The sequence below is a fragment of the Pempheris klunzingeri genome, chromosome 1, assembly GCF_042242105.1.
Source record: "Pempheris klunzingeri isolate RE-2024b chromosome 1, fPemKlu1.hap1, whole genome shotgun sequence".
Lineage (NCBI taxonomy): Eukaryota > Metazoa > Chordata > Actinopteri > Acropomatiformes > Pempheridae > Pempheris > Pempheris klunzingeri.
Window position 1 is genome coordinate 20,080,155 of NC_092012.1, and position 18,836 is coordinate 20,098,990.

General features: G+C 42.9%; 1 protein-coding gene across 1 annotated transcript; it reads right to left on the reverse strand.

Annotated features, from left to right (window-relative positions):
• Window positions 1-863: 863 nt before the first annotated feature.
• On the reverse strand, window positions 864-18,209 carry cenpf (centromere protein F). The gene is made up of 38 exons (XM_070829046.1): window positions 18,201-18,209; window positions 17,271-17,442; window positions 16,969-17,094; window positions 16,482-16,552; window positions 16,226-16,362; window positions 16,017-16,108; window positions 15,671-15,938; window positions 15,282-15,484; window positions 15,012-15,137; window positions 14,762-14,890; window positions 14,432-14,554; window positions 14,019-14,154; window positions 13,803-13,932; window positions 13,395-13,674; window positions 13,000-13,206; window positions 12,449-12,657; window positions 11,977-12,106; window positions 11,463-11,741; window positions 10,752-11,339; window positions 10,443-10,616; window positions 9,389-10,281; window positions 9,059-9,270; window positions 8,835-8,976; window positions 8,610-8,748; window positions 8,231-8,327; window positions 7,628-7,887; window positions 7,409-7,517; window positions 7,080-7,285; window positions 6,651-6,869; window positions 6,410-6,553; window positions 6,051-6,240; window positions 5,872-5,969; window positions 5,714-5,755; window positions 4,437-5,564; window positions 4,176-4,305; window positions 3,230-3,904; window positions 2,741-2,862; window positions 864-1,936 (listed from the first exon to the last, which is right to left on the reverse strand). The coding sequence occupies exons 2-38, from the start codon at window positions 17,430-17,432 to the stop codon at window positions 1,754-1,756; spliced, it is 8,559 nt and encodes a 2,852-aa protein (XP_070685147.1). The 5' UTR covers window positions 17,433-17,442; window positions 18,201-18,209; the 3' UTR covers window positions 864-1,753.
• Between the last annotated feature and the right edge of the window lie 627 nt (window positions 18,210-18,836).

An 18,836-nucleotide genomic window follows, 5' to 3' on the forward strand; every position in this document is an offset into this window, starting at 1 on the left:
GGAGCAGACATCAGGTTTGGTCACCTCATTGTGTCATTGTTGTGCTACAGTGACGTAATCCTTAAAGTTTATTCTCAAACCTGCTGCTACTTATATATGACGTCACTGTCATAAATTGACACTTTCTTTTTAACGTGTGTTACTTTAGTATTAACCATCATGAGGACATGGGTTTGTTTCCCACTCTTCTACCAGTCACACGATACCTGATTGTGTCCATTATGAACAAATTCCAATTTGATGTGCTTTGATATTTGGGGTCTGAATGGAGCTGCAGCAGCTGGCGTCTCCTCACCGACACCACTGGTGATTTAGTAAAGTTTAACCGATTGCATGGTGGGCTGGTAAATGATAGATTTACTCGACTCTAAAAGATTGCATGGCTTCCATGCTTTTAAATTGGAGATGTGAATCTTTTCAAAAACATACATTAATCTTTCACTTCATACTCAACTCATGAAATGTGGGACCACTTAGTTTCACGCTGACTTAATAAAATGTATTCTCTCATTTAGAGGTCCAGCTGAAAAATAACTAAAATCGTTCTAATTTCTTGCGTGTGTTACACACAGTGGATAGAGTTAAATGCACGATTTTTTTGCTAGTTTCTGTCCTGGCCTGAGGAACCACATACAGTCATTCATATCCAACATCTTTACTCCATATGCCTCAGGTTCTCCACCCCGTGGTGGCAGAGGGTACTGTGCTCTTTTAGAACTGCTGCACACATACACTTCTCTGCATAATCCATGACTTTTACCAAGTAATCATTCAATAATAGTTTGACCCATGTGTATGTGACAAAGACTCCACACAAGCTATGAAGCAGTTACAAAAGGTTTAGTTAAAAAAAAAAAGGACAAACTATTTGGCATCATTATCTATTTACAGTGATTAGTGAGACTGAAGCAGACCTACATAAGAACCAGAAACTGACAAAACACAGATCTGCTTAAAGCATTCATTCCAAAGTTCAGTCAGACAAAAGTCAAAACAAAAAGGAATGACATTTTTCATCAGATTTGTTTTCTTGACCATGACTATAAAAAAATATCTAGAAAATATGAAACAGAACACAAAGTCTATAAAATCTTAGCTGCCGTTAGCGATCAGGTGCTGTTACAGGACTAATAGCTGGATGAAGCATAGCTGTTAATGCCGTATATATAATCTACTGCTATATTTACACAGTTCAGGGCCTTTCTCACACACATCAAGAACACAGGACAGTGCAAAAGACAATGAAGCAACGGTTATAGTGAGGAGATGAAGTTAGAGGAGATGAAGAAGAGTGGGCCTCCAGGAGCACGATTGTGAGTTAGAGGAACAAGCACTCGTTTAACTTACATTCAGAGACTTCACAAAACAATGGTGGCTTCATTCATTCTAAGACACACGTGACAATTCAAGACGTAGACAGTTTAATTAAAAATAGCTTAAAAACAATGTTAGAAAGCTGTCTCTAGGTTAGTGATGTATTTCTCCACAGTGACCTCTGACCACTAACAGGGAACGCAGAGAGCAAAACAGGTTTCAGTGGAGCTGATTTGACAGGAGACAAACCAAATGACACATACAGCCCATAAAACCCACCAAAATAAAATTCCCACAGTAAGTGGTAGTGAATTTAGATAAAAATAAATGGATTCTTTAAAGTGGAGTGATCAAAATTTTGTATGTGTTTGTGTGCGTTTCTACAAAAAAGAAAAAAATCTATACGTGCAAGACTATAAGTGTGTGTCACTGAACTGATCTACTGGACATGACAGTTGTCTCCTTGTTGTGTTTGCTCTCTTAAAGGTTGCTTCTCTTTCTGTTCTGGTGTTTTCTGTAAACTCAGCGAACGACTCGGACGTTTCTCCTCGCCACTCGGAGAAAGACACTTCCTGTTGGAGATGTCTGCAGCGGGACTCTGGAGGGATATGGGCCCCAAAACCTGTGGAGGAAGAGCAAGATGAGACAAGTGGCGAGGTGACGGCAAAATGACTGACTAGTGGGCCGTTTGTGCATTAAGGAAATAAACCTCAGTTGGAAGCAGCACGCGAATGTAAGTGAACACATGTGACTGAGACATTCTTTCCTCTTGACCTCTCTGACCTGAAACCTCCACTTCCTCTACATCACCTCAGGTTCACTTCAGCTGACCTGACATGATTAGAAGCTGACCCGGGCTGACTAAAGGGTGGGTGGGGTCCAGACATCCTGTAGACATGTCAGGGGCCAGGCGACCTGAACAAACACATGCACCTTAACCTAGAAAGTTTGTGGAAACCATGAACTCTGCTACTCTTGTTAGTACCCTCAGATAGCACCAGGAGCAGATGCCGTCTCCAGTGTTTTTAAAGCGTGGGAAGTGTAGTGCTGCCTTCATGGGGACACTGCATGGACATTTGGAGCCAGTGTGTAAATGAAGTAATTTGCACTGGTTATAAATCTAGTCTAGTGCATCATTCCATTGTGCTTAATAATACACTAATATTAATTTTGTGTTAGGAAATAGTAGGTCTAGCTACTTCTAATAGGTGGATGTTGTTTCAACTGTTCATTAGTATTGTGTCTCTTTTTGTGTAGCACAATACCACAAAACATACTGTCTAATGAGTGTGAGCTCTCCGTTTGTGTTGACATGCAGGCAAACCAAATAAAATGGCCATCAAGCGTATGTTGTATTTGTGTAGCTGGTTGTTGGTGATAAGTGACACAGGCGGTCCTGTGCTCTGTGAGGGGGGGGGCTGCTCACCTTGCCATCAGGTGCAGACGTGAGATCAGTCTGTCTGGCAGCCAGTCGAGGACTGCAGCGCCTCACTGCAGTTCTCCTCATGATGAACGGACTGGCCTCCCCCACAGGAATATCAGCAAACCCTGTGAGGGAACAAAGGATTCACTCATCTGTCTTTGTGGTGTTGAGAAACAAACTCGTGATAAGTGAAAACTAAACTGGAATTCCACCCAGTCGTTTATCATTTTTGCTAAATTGGACAAACGCTGAAGGTTTGCAGTTGTCAAACACCAATAGAAATATGGGCAGAGTATGTTATTGGTTACCCTTTAACATTAATCAGTGTTCTCCATAAAGTTTCAACGTAATCATGCTACAAGTCACTAACATGAGAGGCCAGACTGCTGAAAATCTCAGTAGAAATTGCTGGTGCAGAAAAACTACAGGCGCCCTTTTAGCAGCTGTTGGTGACAGAGTTGTGGCTGCCTTAGATTACCACCCAACACGTACCTCTCTGCACCAGCTCAGGAAGCCCCTCTGGTCTGAACTCCTCATCTTCCTGTTCAGTTCTTGGTTTGGGTGTAGTCACTGCGTTGGCTTTGATCTTCTTTGTCAGGTTGTGCAGGGCCTCCTGGGCGCTGTCTTTATCGGAGATGTCTCGGTGACCCCGCTTCCCTGAAGATGACCCCTGAGGAGACCTCGGAGGTGTTGAAGGAGCCGTGTTCTCAGTGTTGTCATCCAGTTTTCCTTCCTGGTGTTTGGAGGAAGACTTCCGTCCTGAGCATCGGTGGTGAGTACCGTCGTTGGTACGTTGGTTAGCAGTGAGCTGCTCCAGCCGTAACGTCAGTGTGTCATTGGTCTCTTCCAGTTTGTGGACGCTAACCATCAGGCTGCAGTATTTATCCATGCTTTCATCTGCTTCTCTGCTTTTCTCCTCCAGAAGTTTGTTTACTTCGTCCAACTCACTCTTCATCTCCTCCAGCTCTCTGTTTTTCTCTTCCAGTTCCGTCTTCCTTTCATCCAGGGCAGCCTTAAGTTCTTCCACCACCTTGGTTTTTTCTTCTGCCTCCTCCCTCCTCTGCTGCAGGGCAGTCGTCAGGTCATCCACTTCCTTCTTTCTCTCCTCTACATCCATCCTCAGCTGGTTCACCTCAGTCTGCATCTCCTCGCTGCTCTTTACTTCACCTGTAACAAAAATGTGGTTCATGTTAACCAAACGCTTCAGCTGCACTTCCTAGAGATGTTTTCAGAGCACAAAGGAGGTCTGAGTGGAAAACTGACTACTACATGTTAGCACTGAGCCAAATCTCACAGCACTCCTTTTTTAAATCACTAGTAGCAACAACATTTTCTTGTAGTGTTTACAGATCACTGGCTTTTGTCAGGAATGATTCAAATCAGATACATTTTCATTCAAAAACCCAAAGTATGCAAGATGGCTTGAATATTTTCACACCTGAGCCGTTTAACATCACTTGCTTCTCCTGCTCCAGCTGTTTGCAGGTCTTCATCCAAAGACTCATCTTGCTCAGGGCAGAGTCCCTCTCTTTAGACAGACGACCACCATGAGAGGTCAACTCTGACACCTGATACGGGCGGACAGAAAGTGGTCGGATTTAATCATGTGGAAAGAATTAAAATAAATATCATTCTTACTTAATTTCAAGATTTCTAGGACTGAAGGTGACAGACAGGTGACGGTAAACTGCATGTGTACCTGCTCATTGAGCTGTGCGACAGACAACTTGTGTGTTTCCAACTCCTTCTCCAGTGCAGACTGAATAGTCTCTTGTTCTTTTGCAAGTTTCTCTTTCTCCTCTTCTGCTCTGTGTTTCTCGTTCTCCAGTGAAGAAAGAGCTGAAGAGAGGCTCTTTTTCTCTACTTCAATCAAAGAAACAGAAGACTGCAATTCTTGTTTTTCAGCCTCTAACTTCTGTTTCTCCTCCTCTATTTGTTGCTTCTCTTGCTTCAGTGAAGAAAGAGTTTGTTGAATGTCATGTTTCTCCTTTTCTATCACAGAGAGGCTAGACTGGAGCTTCTCTTTCTCATCAGCTAACACCTCCCTCTCTTGCCTAAGTCTTTCTCTTTCTTCTTCTACAGATGCAAGCGTGCAGTGCAGATTATCTCTCTCGTGTTCCACAGAAAACAGGGTTGAGTGCAGTTTCTCCTTCTCCTCTGCCAGTCGTCCATTTTCTTTTTCTATCTCTTCATTCTTTGCAGTAAGAGATGAGATGGATTTCAGGGAGTCGTGTCTCTGACCTTCCTCCTTCTCTAACATTTGCTTTTCTTCCTCTCTAGCTTTTATGAGTGTTTTAAGCTCCATAGTTTCTTCTTCCAGAGCCTCAATACTGCTCCTCAGGTTGTTTCTCTCTTTCTCCCATTCCTTTCCCTGAGAGCGGAGCATCTCTCCCTCTGTCTGCCACTCCCCCAGAGAAGACTGCAGACATGTTTTCTCTTTCTCCATCTCTGCCAGCAGAGACTGCATCCTCTCCTTCTCCCCTTCCGTTTCTGCACTCTTTTGTTCGAGGGAGATCTCTCTCTGTCGAGAGGCATCTAGCTGAGCCTGGAGGTTATCCACTTGTCTCGTTTGCCTCTCTGCCTCCTCTCTCATTCCTTTCTCCAGCTCCTCTACCCTGGTTTTCTGTCTTTCCTCTTCCTCTCTTCTAGCTACCTCTGCCTTCTCCAACCCTCTCTCCAGCTCCTCCTTAGTGGACTTCAGTTCTTCTATCTCTCTGTTCTTTGTCTCCAGCTCTCTCTCCATGCGCTCTTTCTCAGATCTCAGGTTGTCCAGTGTGGCAGAGAGGTCTGCTAGTTTCCTGCTGAGTTCTGTCTTCTCCTCCTCAACCTAAGGATCAGGGGGTGGTGAGGAGACAAGCCAAGGGTGGAGGAGAAATCTGATTAATAATATTGTTTACAACAAGAATACATGTTTTACTATTAGAACATAAAGAAAAATGTGGAATCAAATAGCCAAACAGATGCATATGAATGTACCTTTCTCCTTTCCTCCTCCAGCTCAGCTTTGGCAGTTTCAGCCTGCAGAAAACCATGAAACATATTGGCACTGAATACAAAATCCAGGCAATAAGTTGCAATAGTAAAAGAAATGTTCTACCTCAATGTAAGACAGTTTTAGTGTTTCTACAGTATACCTGTATCACAGCCTCCTCTAGACTTTGCTCTACTTCTTCCTGCTCTCGCTCCAGGGCATCAATGCGATCTTGCAGTGAGTCAGACTTTCTCTGGGCAGCTAAAGGTAAAGAGTCTCATTTAGGCCAACACCAACTCACCAAAATCAAGAGGTTAAGCTAATTCAGAGTTGAAGAGTCACCTTTGAGCAGCTCTCCCATCTTCTTTTTCTTCCTCTCATCTGACTCTATGCGAACCTGCAGCTTTTCAATACCAGTTTTCATCTGCTGGACCTCATCTTGTGTTGAGTTCAGACGAGACGCAATCTCTCCTTTTTCTAGCAGAGAGGACTCTAGAGACTGTGAGAGACGGCACACTTCTCCCTCTAAAGCCTTGAGGAGAAATGGGGGAAAACCAGGAGGAAGAGGATTAGAATTAAACACAATTTGGCCAATGCACTTTGTATTAAGTATACTGAGAGTAAATTCACAAAGACACTGAGTTTTTCATCGTGTTTTGAACAAACAAGACAAAGAGCAACAATAAGTTATAACCCCTCACCTGTATCTTGCAGACCATGGACTCTGTGTTCTGATTGGCTGAGGTGTGGTCCTCCGTGATCTTGTCTAGCTGTCCGATGAGCTCTTCCTTTTCTCCACTCTGTTGGGATATCGCCTGTTCCAGGGCATTAATCTGCTCCAGCAGCTTTGATCAAAGAAAATGGAATAACTCGTCATAAAGAAAGCATCAACAATCAGCGATAGAGGAAATTTTGCACATCTTCCCACACACACACACACACCTGTTGCCTCTCTTTCTTCAGTTTCTCCATGCTGCTTTGCAGGGCTTCATACTCCTTCCTCCCTGCTCTGATGTCGTCCTCCAGGATGGTAATGAGGTTTCGAGTATCACAGTTAGCCTTCTCCAGATTGTGAACTTTGTCTCGCCACTGACCCAAAGACTGGTTCAGGTCGTCTCGCTCCTCAGTGCAGGACACAAGTTCAGATCTCAGCTGGGTTGTCTGGATAAATAGTGAAATTTAGAATAGTCACACACCGATTGGCCAGTGAGCTTGAAAAACACACAATGTTCAATAATGTCTTGCTCCTTGCTCCTCCGTTTTGGCACAAGGACAAACTGAAATGCTGGAGTCTATCTATCGCTTTAATTCCCCAGATACGTGCACAGTATTGTACATTTAGCACTACAGCAATGTGATGTGAGTGCTCACCTCTGTCATGAGTGTTTCTATCTGCTGCTCCATGCCTGAACAAGTCCTCCTCTGAGTCTCCATCTCATCCTTCAGTTTGGTCCTCTCCTCCTGTGAGCTCTCCAGCTCAGACTCCATGCCCAGGATGTGCTGCTCCAGGTTCACTTTCTCAGAGCGCACCCTCCTTAGCTCACTCTCTTGCTGAAGGAATTTCTCGTCCCATCCACCTACAGAGCCGAGGAAAATGGTGAATCGATATCAACATGAAACAGTATAGTGCAAACCTTACAGCTTGTGTATCCCTTTGTAAATCCTGCTGTGCCATCACATTTAAGTCGGTCGCAAATTACCTTTGGCCATCTCCAGTCCTTCCAGCATCTCCATGACGTCAGCCAGCTGGCATTTAGCCGTTTGCAATTGCAGAGTTAATGTCTCCCTCTCCTCTGCCAGCTGAGCCAGCTAAGAATGAGCATGAGTATTAGTACCAGTTATACTTCACCAGTAGTGTGCAGGTGGAATTAATCATTCAAGTAATTATTCAGTAATTTGGCAGTAATTCTTCCTCCTACCTGGTCAGCGAGGCCTCTTTTGTCCTCCAAAGCGATCTTCAGCTTATGTGCTGCTCCATGTGCCCCCTCCTCTGCAGCGCAAACTTTCTTCTCTAAGTCTTGAACTTGGACTTCGAGTTCAGAGGTCAGCTCCATTCTCAGAGTGAGGTCGGAGTTCAGAAGGTCAAACTCAGAGCGCAGGGTCTGGAGTTCATTTTCCCGTTTTGTGATCATTTCCTTGTAGTGGTTGAAGTCATCTTGTAACTGGGACGATTCTGACGCTGATAGACGGATTGAATACATAGAAGTTATTTAAATGTCATTGATCAGGTTTAAAGCAATAATTAATAATGTGAATCAGACTGCAGCAAAAAAAGCATCAAGTGACTCTCGAAGTCGAGAGTGTAATGCTTTTATTGGCCTAAGCAAGTGTCTGTTCTTTTAAACTTTAAAAATTGGATTCCCCTGAAAAATTTAATTACTACTCTGTATTATGACTAGTCAGTGATTAAATTATTTTTGCGAAGTAAGTGCATAACGCAAGAAAACACCATTTTATACTATACTATATATATACTACTATAACACAATTATTGAAACAACAAGCACCATTTCTTTACTCACCAGAGGATTCTGATTGTCTGGAGGACAGCGGAGGAAGCTCAGAGACTTCAGGTTTACTTTCAGGAATATCTCTGGGACTACTGTTGTCTTCAGGAACCTGCAAGAAAGAAGACGCAACAATACGTCAAGCCTGGCCCCCAAGGTCATTCTGTTTATGATATGAAAACATATTCAATGATACTTCTTGTATTCAAATAAAAATACAATTATACAGTACACGGTACACTTGACACATAGAAAGCATATGTCTAAACTCATAATCAAAACTCTAATTGGGGGGGGGGGGTTAAACTTAAACTGCTGTATGCCAAACATCCCAGAAACCCAAGACAGCATCATGACTGAGGGTCAAACACATGCTGTGATAGTTGTTGTCTACCTGATCTGAGGGCTGCTGCTGCTGCTGGCTAGCCCTCATTCCCTCTGCATTGGCCACACAGGTCTCCCTGTCATCGTCCAACTGTTCCTGGATCATCTCCTGCTCAGTGATGTCTTCCTTGAAGACCAACTCAGTCCCACTGCCAGGGTTGAGTGACACATTTACATTTATTCATTATGCAATAAAACACATAACACAAAAAAGCACACACGTGTATTTGTGTACCTGAAAGCGTCATCAGACTGGTGGGAGGGTTCACACAGCTCAGACACTACGGGGATCAGCGGTTCCTTTGCGAGAAGGGACTCAGTATTGGCACTGATGCTTGTATCAAGTGTCAGCTCTACATCAGTCTGTCCTGCTGCTTCTGTTGAGGAAACAGTTACAGATAATCTCATAATAAGAAGGAAGAAGAGGAATTTTAGTCTTCAGTTTCAGTTTACACTCACCACCAATTTCTGTCTCTTCAGACTCCATGTTGCTGACTTTTTCTTCTGGGTTCTGTGTTCCCTGTGATTCTGAGAGCTGCAGTATGAGGCTCTGTTGTTGGCCCACCTGCTCCAGCAGTGAATTATACTGCTGCTGGAACACAGTCAGCTCCTTCTGTAAGCCTGTCAACTTCTGATGCAGCTTTGCCTGCTCTGCTTCAAACTGTTGGCTCCTGCATTGTGATCATAAAAGTGAATGTTAATACTCCAAAAATTGTGTCAAGAAAACATCTAATAGCATACAAAGGCATACATAGACAGTGAAGAGAAGCATATAAAGCTGTACTGTACCTCTCTCTGTTCTCCTCCTCAGTCCTCCTGTCTCTCATCTCAAGCAGCTCCTTCAGCCTCTCCTGCTCCTGCTCCGTGGACAGGAGGGAGTGCTGGATACACTCATTCTCCTCTTTCAGTGAGGCCACTTCCTTTTCATGTCTCATTATGCTTTCTTGTAACTGCAGCTTCTCCTCAGTTACCTCACTGACACTAGATCGAAGTTTGATGTTCTCCTCAGTCAGCTGATCATAGTTCACTTCCAGCTGACGCTTTTCCTCAACTATTTGATTCAAGTTGGCGACTGAGGTATTTTCCTTAGAGGTTAGCTCACTTAGTTTGGCCTCAAGTTGGACTTTTTCCTCATTTATCAGACTGAGGGTAGCATCTACTTGGGCTTTCTCCTCAATGACCTGTCTAAGCGTCGATTCAGCTTCTTGTTTCTCGGCCGCAATTTGATCGATCTCCTGCTTTTCTTCAGTCAACTGCTTAATGTTGGTCTGCAGATCTTTGTTCTCCTCAGCTAGCTTATGTAGACTGGCTTCCAACTGTTTCCTCTCTACATTTACTCTAATTATTTCAGTTTTGACTTGCTCCTTGTCATCTGTTAACTGTTTCAAAGTAGCCTCAAGGTTGTTTCTCTCTTGTAGTAACTGGTTAAGATTATTGTTTTTATCCTCAACTGTCTGCCTGAGAGCTGTCTCTAACTTGACATTTTCCTCTGTGATCTGGCTGAGCTTGGACTCTAAAGTAGCAACGCTCTCCTCCAGCTCGCTTCGTCTGACAGCATCCTCCTCCAGACGAGTTACTTCACAGCTCCTCTCCTCCAACTCCTCCCTAGCTGTGACGTACTGTGTCTCCAGCACAGAGTTCTGAGATTGGACTTCCTCTAACCGGGTTTCCAAGACAGATACCTGAAAAGGATAGATTTTAAAGTTTAGATTTAATCCAATTAGTTATGTTTTCTTCCCTGTGGAGCAACTGGAGTTGATGCCATTTTGCTCCCTTAGACAATTAAAGAAATCTGAGGCACAAAATTATTTTGATAGACTGTTGTGTAACTCAGTGGCTCTACCTGGGCTTTGCTGTCCTCCAGCCTGGCCTCCATGTCAGACATCTGGGTTTGGTTCTGAGCTAGCTGAGCCTCCAGCAACTCTTTGGTTACCTTCAGCTCCTCCACCTGACTGTCAAAGGAGTTCATGGCTGTCTCATTGTCATCCAGGTCCATTTGCAGCATCTCCAGCTGCACCTTAATGTGAAAAATTAAATGAACAAAGCAAATTACACTTACACATTACACTTGAAGATCAACCATTTGTTACAATATCCATAGCAAGCCAAGACTAATATAACTAATATCACCATGCCCAAAGTAGTAACCAACCTTGATTTTGTTCATAGCAACCATCTTCTCCTTCAGGAGATCTGACGTTTTAGCCTGCTCTGCCTCCGATTTGTTCAGCTTCTCCTTCAGACTCTTTATTGTGTTGTCTCTCTCTTCTAAGCCTTGTGAAGCAGCAGACAGAGTCGTCTTCATGGTCTTGATCTCCTCCCGTCGAGAACTTGATTCTGCTTTTGCAGCAGTTAGTGACTGCTTAACAGCTTCAAGCTTCTCTTTAAGACGCCTCTCTTTGTTAAGGGCATTTGCAATCTCCAAAGCGTGACTCTCTGACTCTTTCCTCATCTTCTCTGTGAGCTCCTTGGCGTCACTCTCCAAAGTAAAGATCAGATTGATTTTCTCGGTGAGGGTGTTCTCCAGGTTGGACTTTATTTCAACAGTGGAGGAGTGACTCCTCTCAAGAGCCTCTAGACACTTCTTAAGGTCCGCATGGGACTGGTTGACCATGTCCAGTTCATCCTTTAAGACTGGAAGCTTCTCTGCTGCATCTTTGCTTGCAGTTAACTCTTCTTCTAAGGAAGACATCTGCTCCAGAAGGTTGTTGATCTTCTCAGAGTGAGCCTCCTGGAGGTTCTTCATAAGAAATACATTTTATTATTTGCAAGACGTTCAGCTGAGTGTATATATTACAAAAATATGCAGGACTAAATAAACCACAAAATGTGATACATCCTCTTAAAAAGTGTAATAATTTACCTCAGCCTCTTCCTTCTTCTCTTGAATGGCATTTTCCAGCTCAGCCTTTTGTTTCTCCAGAGACAAAATCTGAGCTTCAGCCTCTCTGAGCTGCAGGTCCTTCTCCTCTGTGTTGCTCCGCAGATCCTTCAGCTGCTCCTCTAACTGTTTGAGCTCTCCTGATTGTTTCTCATTCATCTTTTTGTGTTCCTCTTCATTGTCCGACAACGTCTTCATTTGTTTCTGCAGCTCAGCTCCCAGTTGCTCTTGGACCTTCAGGAACTGACCCATGGAACTGACCTGAAAGATGAACAGAAGATTCAATTATGGTTTTTACTGGCTCAGACAAAAGTAACAAACAATACCTAACATGGTGGAAAAGCACAGTAATACACTATAAAAGATCATCAGAATAGTTTTGCTATTTGCCACTGAAGTTACAAACAAACTCCAATAGAAATGAGAGGAACACATAAAAAGAATAATTAACTGTTTGTCCATTCGAAACGTTTCTGTTCCAGACCATAAAACAGACCTGGTTTTTGGTGAGCAACAGCTCTTGCTGAGCCTCCTCCAAGTGCAGCTTGAGCTGCTCCGTCTCTTCAACCTTTGCAGAAACGCTCTCTTCACACTGTTTCAGCAGGGCTGCCTTCTCCTCTGCCAACCTGGTAGATTAGACACCAAAGACAGAAAACATGCATTGTAAAAGCAAGCTACATTTACTGTTTCCCCAGGGAAACAATGGGGACACAGTATTCATATCATAAGACCCAGAGGCATCCCTACGTATTTTATTGTGACGGTATCCATTAACCTCTTTCACTGCCATCTCATGTTGCACAGTGAAGCAGGGTTCTATCAACACCTCTCAGATGCAGACTCAGCAAAACTTAAACTCAATAAAGTTTGTAAAGCTAGGATTTATTGCAGGGCTGGTATATTGGAAAAGGCAGTCATACAAAATTCTAAACTATACAACAATAATACCAATAACAATATACTCCCACCTGGCATTTTGCTCATCAAGCTGTGCAGTCGCCTGAGCGAGACTCTCTCTCAGCTGGCTGATCTCCGTTTGGCCCAACTCGACCAGCTGGTCTTTGGAGTGAGCCAGATCGCAGGCTGCTTTGTGCTCATCCTGCAGCTCTGTGATGGTCTTCTCAGCCTGCTCAGCTCGACTCATTTCCTTTTGCAACTGCAACTCCAGACCTTTGACCTGTTCGGACAAAGTAGTAAGCATTAGGCCAAACTAGGAAGAAGTTTGATTACAAAGCTTTGAGTTCAGTCAAATTTGAAAAATTGAGTCCAAATATTGTTTATCAGCTGATTCAATTATGAAACAGGAAGGAGGGATTTTAAAGTTCAGAGATCAGTCAACTTAGAAATAAATGTTCTTTGCTCAAACATGATAGAGCCCTACACAAGACTAAGAATCCATTTTCGGCGGAGATCTCTAGTTATGGAAAACTGTTGGACACATCCACGTTCAGCCTCTTGAACTTTGGGACCACACAACATACTGGAAAAACTAGAAAAAGCAAACAATGAAATATCTCACCTGTGCTTCAAGCTGCACCACTTGCACAGCAACATTCTGTAAGTCTTTAGTGTGCTTCAGTCCAGCCTCAGAGTACTTAGACTGGAGCTCCTGATACTGATGCTCCCTTTCCTCCAACTCTGTGCTCTTGTTGAGGAGTTCTCCCTTCAAGGAATCGATGTGAGCAGACAGACTGGCCTTGTCTCCCTCTACAACCATGAGCTGCTTCTGCAATAGTGAACAGACTGTGAGTGCTGAACTACTTACATGTCACAGCAAAACATCAGTGGTAAGCATTGTGTTTTGCCATCAGCCCACAGCCCATCTCCAAAGCAATGAGAATTAATGGTAAAACAAATACAACACGTCCTAAAATGCACAGATCAATTTGGACAAGCAGTTTGGTCTTTATTTACCTTTAGTTCATCTGTAGCCTCGGTCAGTGAGGTGAGACTGTGCTCCAAGTTGCCAATTTTGTCAGTGAGGTCTTTTTGCACAGCCTCAGTTTCATTGATCAAGGACTCCTTCTCTTTCTTCCACTCCAGCAGGGCTTGATGCTCTTGTTTCAGTTCCTTACACTCACTCTGACTTGCAGTAAGATTGGATCTCAGCTCTTGGCTCTCCTTCTCCAGGACTGTTAACCTGTTGGTCAGCTTCTCAGCCTCTTGCCTCTGTTTCTGCAGCTCATTCTGAGATCTACCGTGTGATGAAAATATTTACAATGACAGAAGTTCAATATCATAGATATATGTATAGTCTTAACTAATCACAAACTTTGACTGGACTGTCTACAATACAGTTTTCTACAGTAAAACTATATTCACCTGTCATAATTGGTCTCTGCGTCAGAGAGCGTCTTCTTCACATGTTCCAGCTCCCGGGCAGAAGTCTGAGTCTGCTGCTCCAGTTTAGACTGAAGTCTCTTCAGCTCCTCCACATGCACTTCTGACTTTGCTGAAAAACAAGAAGATACAGGAGTTGAAACTGCGATAACCTCAGATAATTCCCTAAAATAACTGTGCCAATGCCAACTAACTCACCTTTGAGGTCATCTAGTAATCCCTGGGTGCGTTTGAAGTTCTGGTCTGCGCTCTTCTTCTCTTCCTCCAGCTGACTCAAGCGCCTGCTGCTCTGGTCCAATTGGACAGTCACACTGTTCTTCTCTTTTTGCAGCTCCTGGAGGGAGGAAGAGATGTGGACGCAAAAGGTGATGACAGAGACGGGGGAAGTAATGTAGACCAAAAGGGTGGTAGGATAGAATGGGAACCACCTGCTTGTATATCTGAGATAAATACTGACATCAAATTTTACATTTTAGTAATCTGGTTAAAATATTTTTGAATAATTTTTGATACTGTTTTAGCTGGCCACAGGGGGCTTTCAGACATTAATATAAAGGCTATATCAGCAGACTTGTCAATTCACAGGAAATATTCTACTAAAAGCATCCTACCTCCATTTTCTTGCGGAGGTCCTGCTCCTTAGTCTGGCTGGCCTGGAGGCTTTGCTCTGACCTCAGCAGTTTCTGTTTGTGCTCCTCCTTCTCTTTCTCCATCTGACTCTTCTGGAATCCCATCTGACAAGGTGAAAGAGGAGAGAAGAGTTAGGAGGAGAAGGGAGACTTGCAAACCAAGGCAGAAATGCAAATGTAACATATAAATGCCCATAATCCCTCTGAGAGGGTTTAATGACTTTTCTTCCAAGTTATCCAGGCTGATAGCTTTGTGAAGAAAGAATGAAATTGAGTAAATGAATGAAAAGCAGAAAGGTGGTCCAAAGTTACCTTCTCCATGTCAGCCTGCAGTATGTTGCACTCTTTTTTGGACTGCTGGATGTCTTGTGTTAGCTTGGTTCTGGTCTGGTTCAGCTGCTGCTCCACAGCCTGGTGAGAACTCTGCAGCTGGGCGAGCTCCTACACAAAATAAGAGGCACAAACATGTTTACTAAAATGTTTTTGAAAATGCATTTTTATTTCCAATTTTTGGGTACACCGAAAAACATTGAAGGTCTAACTATATTATGAGTTGTTGCACCTTTTGACTGTCTCTCTCTTGGTCCTTGAGTTTTTGCTCCAGGGCTCGTCTGCAGCTCTCAGCGTTGTGCCTCTGACAGCTCATCTCCTCAGAGACTTGTTTTAGCTTCTGTTCAACTGATGAACACTGAAAAGATTAAGCAGAATATTTACATGTTTTCTCACATTTTTTTAACCCATTTTTCCTCCTTTAAACTATGCCATTAAGCAGAGACAGTAAAAAAAACAATATATTCTGTATTAATAAAGTCTCTACATCATAGAAACATACCTTGGCCACAACTTGCTGATGTCTGTCTGTGGTCTGACTCAGCTCGAGGCTGGTTTTGGACAGGTCTCTCTCCCGGTCAGCCAGCTCTTTGCGGGCCTGATTCAGTTGGGTTTGTAGTTCCTGCAGCTTGGACGCCTGGCTACGAATTTCCCTCTCCTGAGTGGACATATTCCTCTCCAGCTCTGACACACGGCCACGCAGCTCTGGATGAAGACACAGTTAAAATTAAAGTTCTGTTACTTGACATGACCAGAATATCTGACTCAAAAGGAGCCAAATACATTTTTCTGTGGTAAAAGTGCAAAACAAAAGGCTACTTAACATTTCAGGGAAACAATACCAAACATCACCCAAGTTATTAATTCCTTAACAAAGTATACACAGTCCACCTTGGTTGATGGTCTTCAGCTGCTCCATCTGTTGGGAGGACACACTGGGACTCTGCACTGCTCTGGAGGTGCTAATTCGCTGACTCGGTTTAATGGGCGTTTCCTCATGAGCATCCCAGAGGGATGCCCCCCGCCTCTTTAGTGGTGTTTCCACTGCCTCCTGGCGGCTGTGGGTTGGATCTTGCTGCTGCCACGGGAATATGGAAGATCCAGCTTGGCGGGCAGCAATGTCCTTGTGGCTTATACTGACTGAGGACTGACTCAACAGCTACAAGAGAAGAGATAAGTTAACATCAACAACTACAAAGAAACAATAATACATAATAAATATAAGTAATATACTCACTTTGACCTGCAGGACTTTGAGTTCAGTCTCCAGCCTTTTTCTTTCTTCTACCTCCTGGCTGTATTTCTCCTGAAGCTCCTCCAGTCGGTTATCTATGGAACACATACACAAACACCATGTCAGGGTAAACCGACAGAAGAAGAAGAAGAAGCAATAAAATGCATAAAACATGAACTTGAGACACAGAAGATGAAAACAAACTGAAATACCCTGCTGTCTGTAGGCCGGGACAGGAGCTGGGGTAGAGAAACTTTTCTGTGGAGTAGTGTAGGGCTGAAGCTCAGAGGAGGAGGATGACAAGGACGAAGAGCCAGCAGGCTGAGAACGATCCAGTTCATTTTGGTACCTGAGAAGAAGGAAAGACAACAAAAACGGCATAACAGTCAATCAAGCATCAGGATTTGAGTGGTTTTCATCAGGTCAAATAGTTTATTCAACATGCATATCAATAGACAGTGGACTCACTTCTTCAGCTCCTGCTCCAGTCGTTCTATGGTCTTCCTGCAGGAGTTAAGCTGACCCTCCAGGTAGCGCACCTTTAGTCAAGATCACAGACAGTTCAAATTACATTTAATACCAGATTAGTATAACCTGGGTTTAAGTTTCCTTAAATTTGCCATTCCAGCGGTTGATTGGGTACTAGTGACTATGAGTTTCTCCATTGGGCAGCTCTGTAGTAGATGACACTGAGCAACTTTCCAATTAATGTGTAACAATCCAGTTATAATGGTCCATGGATATAAAATACTGTGCTTTTCTTTCTGTACATTGCATTTAAAAAAAAAAAAGTTTGTTAGCTTAAATATACACTCGAGTGAATCTGTGAAAAATAATATGGTATGTCAATTATCACTGAACGATTAGTATTGTCCCTGGTACTGAATGAATTTCAAACTAAATAGTAAAACAATAGTAATATTTCATTTACTTATTTCTCACATAAGGAACTGACCTGCTGATCTTTAACTCCAAGGTCATGGGTGACCTTTTGACGGGCTTTCTCCAGAGAGTCACATGACTCTACTAAGGACTGGACCTCTCTTTTCAAAGCAGAAGTCTCCGTACGTTCACTGTCCGCCTGGAGACAAACACTGATGATCAATACTTACATTTACATAACAAAAATATCTTTCATTGTGTGTGCACATTTTTTCTGGGCCACTGCAACAGTAACTTCACCTAGGGATTCAATACAGTTTCATCTATTTAAAGATACATTTTCACTCCATCCATCCATTCCTCTTTTCCACTGACCTTTTGTTTCTGTTTTTGCAGGGCAGCCTCCAAAGAGTCCAGCTGAAATTGTTTCTGGGTCCTTTCCTTCTTCAGTTTGTCCAGCTGGACTTCCATCTCCTGGATCTTCTGCAGGGCTTTCCCTGGAAGTCCATCCTTCCACTCCTCCACCGCCCAGCTCATGGTTTCCAACCTGCCCACACAGACATCTACTTATTTGAAGGGTGAAGACAAAGCCAAGCAGCCAACAATCATGATGACCGATATGATCAGAAATCGTAGGATAACTGTATGTATTGTAAAGAACGCGTTAAAGTCTCTTAATACTAACTAATGTTCACCCCTCTCTTCTCTGCCTAACCGAATAACAAACACAACATAAGCTGTATGTAACATAAGCTAGCTAACGCTAATTAGTTACTGTAACAAGGAACAATTTTAATTATGTAAATATAACTATAATAACGATAATAATAATAATAGTAATAATTTAATGCATGACATTGTATTTGTACAGAGACGTTACATTATAAGGCTAACCTAAACATTGACATTAGCTGGTGAAATGAGCAAATATAATCTAGCTGCGTTACAGTTAATCATAGCTAACGTAACAGCGGCTAACTACTGTTACCATTTTAGTTACAGTGTTATTTGGTAACACCAGCTAAAGTCCACTGAGGTGTTAATGAAGGTTAATTTGACATAAACGCCAATTCATTAATTCATGTGAGTAAGCTAACAGCGCCTGTTGGACTTAACGTTAACGCTAAATCTCACGTTAGCTTGGTTTAACATGGGTTTAGCAGACGTTAATTTGGATTTTAACCAAAGACCAACCAATCAACGGCTGGAAATAATAAAACACAGTGTTGAATGACGCCTGTGTAACGTTAACTCACGGCTGAAATGAATCGTTTACGTGTTAAGCTTTCAGATATGTGCACTTACTTTGGGCGCGACGCTCCTTTATCACACTCACACTGTTTGTGTTGCTCTCGTTGGAAAATTCAAACTCCTCCACAGGAAACCGCAGTTCAGTTTTCTCCGTCCCCATTGGCTAGTTTATGTGACGTCATTAAACGCACACGATTGGTTCATTTGTCTTCCTGACTCAACAGTGCCCCCACGTGGTGAGGCTCATGTGAGACTTTAGATTGTTAAGAAAAGCTCAGGAGCTGTCTGAGGTCTGAGATCTCAGCCTGAAGATGTTCATCTGAGAGTGGCACAGCTTTTAGTTTCCTCATAAGATGACATGATGATACAGTACGTACAGTCTACCAGTATTATAACAGGTCATTTTAAAGATGCTGTATAATTAAACTGAATGCTTTTAGGGGTCAGAAATGTAATCATGACTGCAGTGCTGAGGTTTGAGGGACCGGGGGTCCAGGCTTGGTCTCAGCGTTTTATTTTATGTTTTATTGTGTTGTATGCGACTGATGTAAATTATTTATGTCTTCTTACTGTATGTAACTGTGTGATACATATCTTACGCTCCCATTTTGGCAAAGTCTGCCTTGTAAGAGATATTAGAGAGACTTCCTAGTTAAAAAAGTATATACAGCAAATCAAGTGCCATACTGT

Bases quoted from the DNA above. Each gene is read 5' to 3' on its own strand.
- cenpf (XM_070829046.1), bottom strand. From the start codon at position 17,432: ATGAGCTGGGCGGTGGAGGAGTGGAAGGATGGACTTCCAGGGAAAGCC. The intron at 8,977-9,058 runs GTGAGTGTAAAC...TTTCCTCAACAG, and splicing joins TGAAGAGACAGAAATTGGTG to AAGCAGCAGGACAGACTGAT. The intron at 8,749-8,834 runs GTACACAAATAC...CAACCCTGGCAG, and splicing joins CAGTCTGATGACGCTTTCAG to TGGGACTGAGTTGGTCTTCA.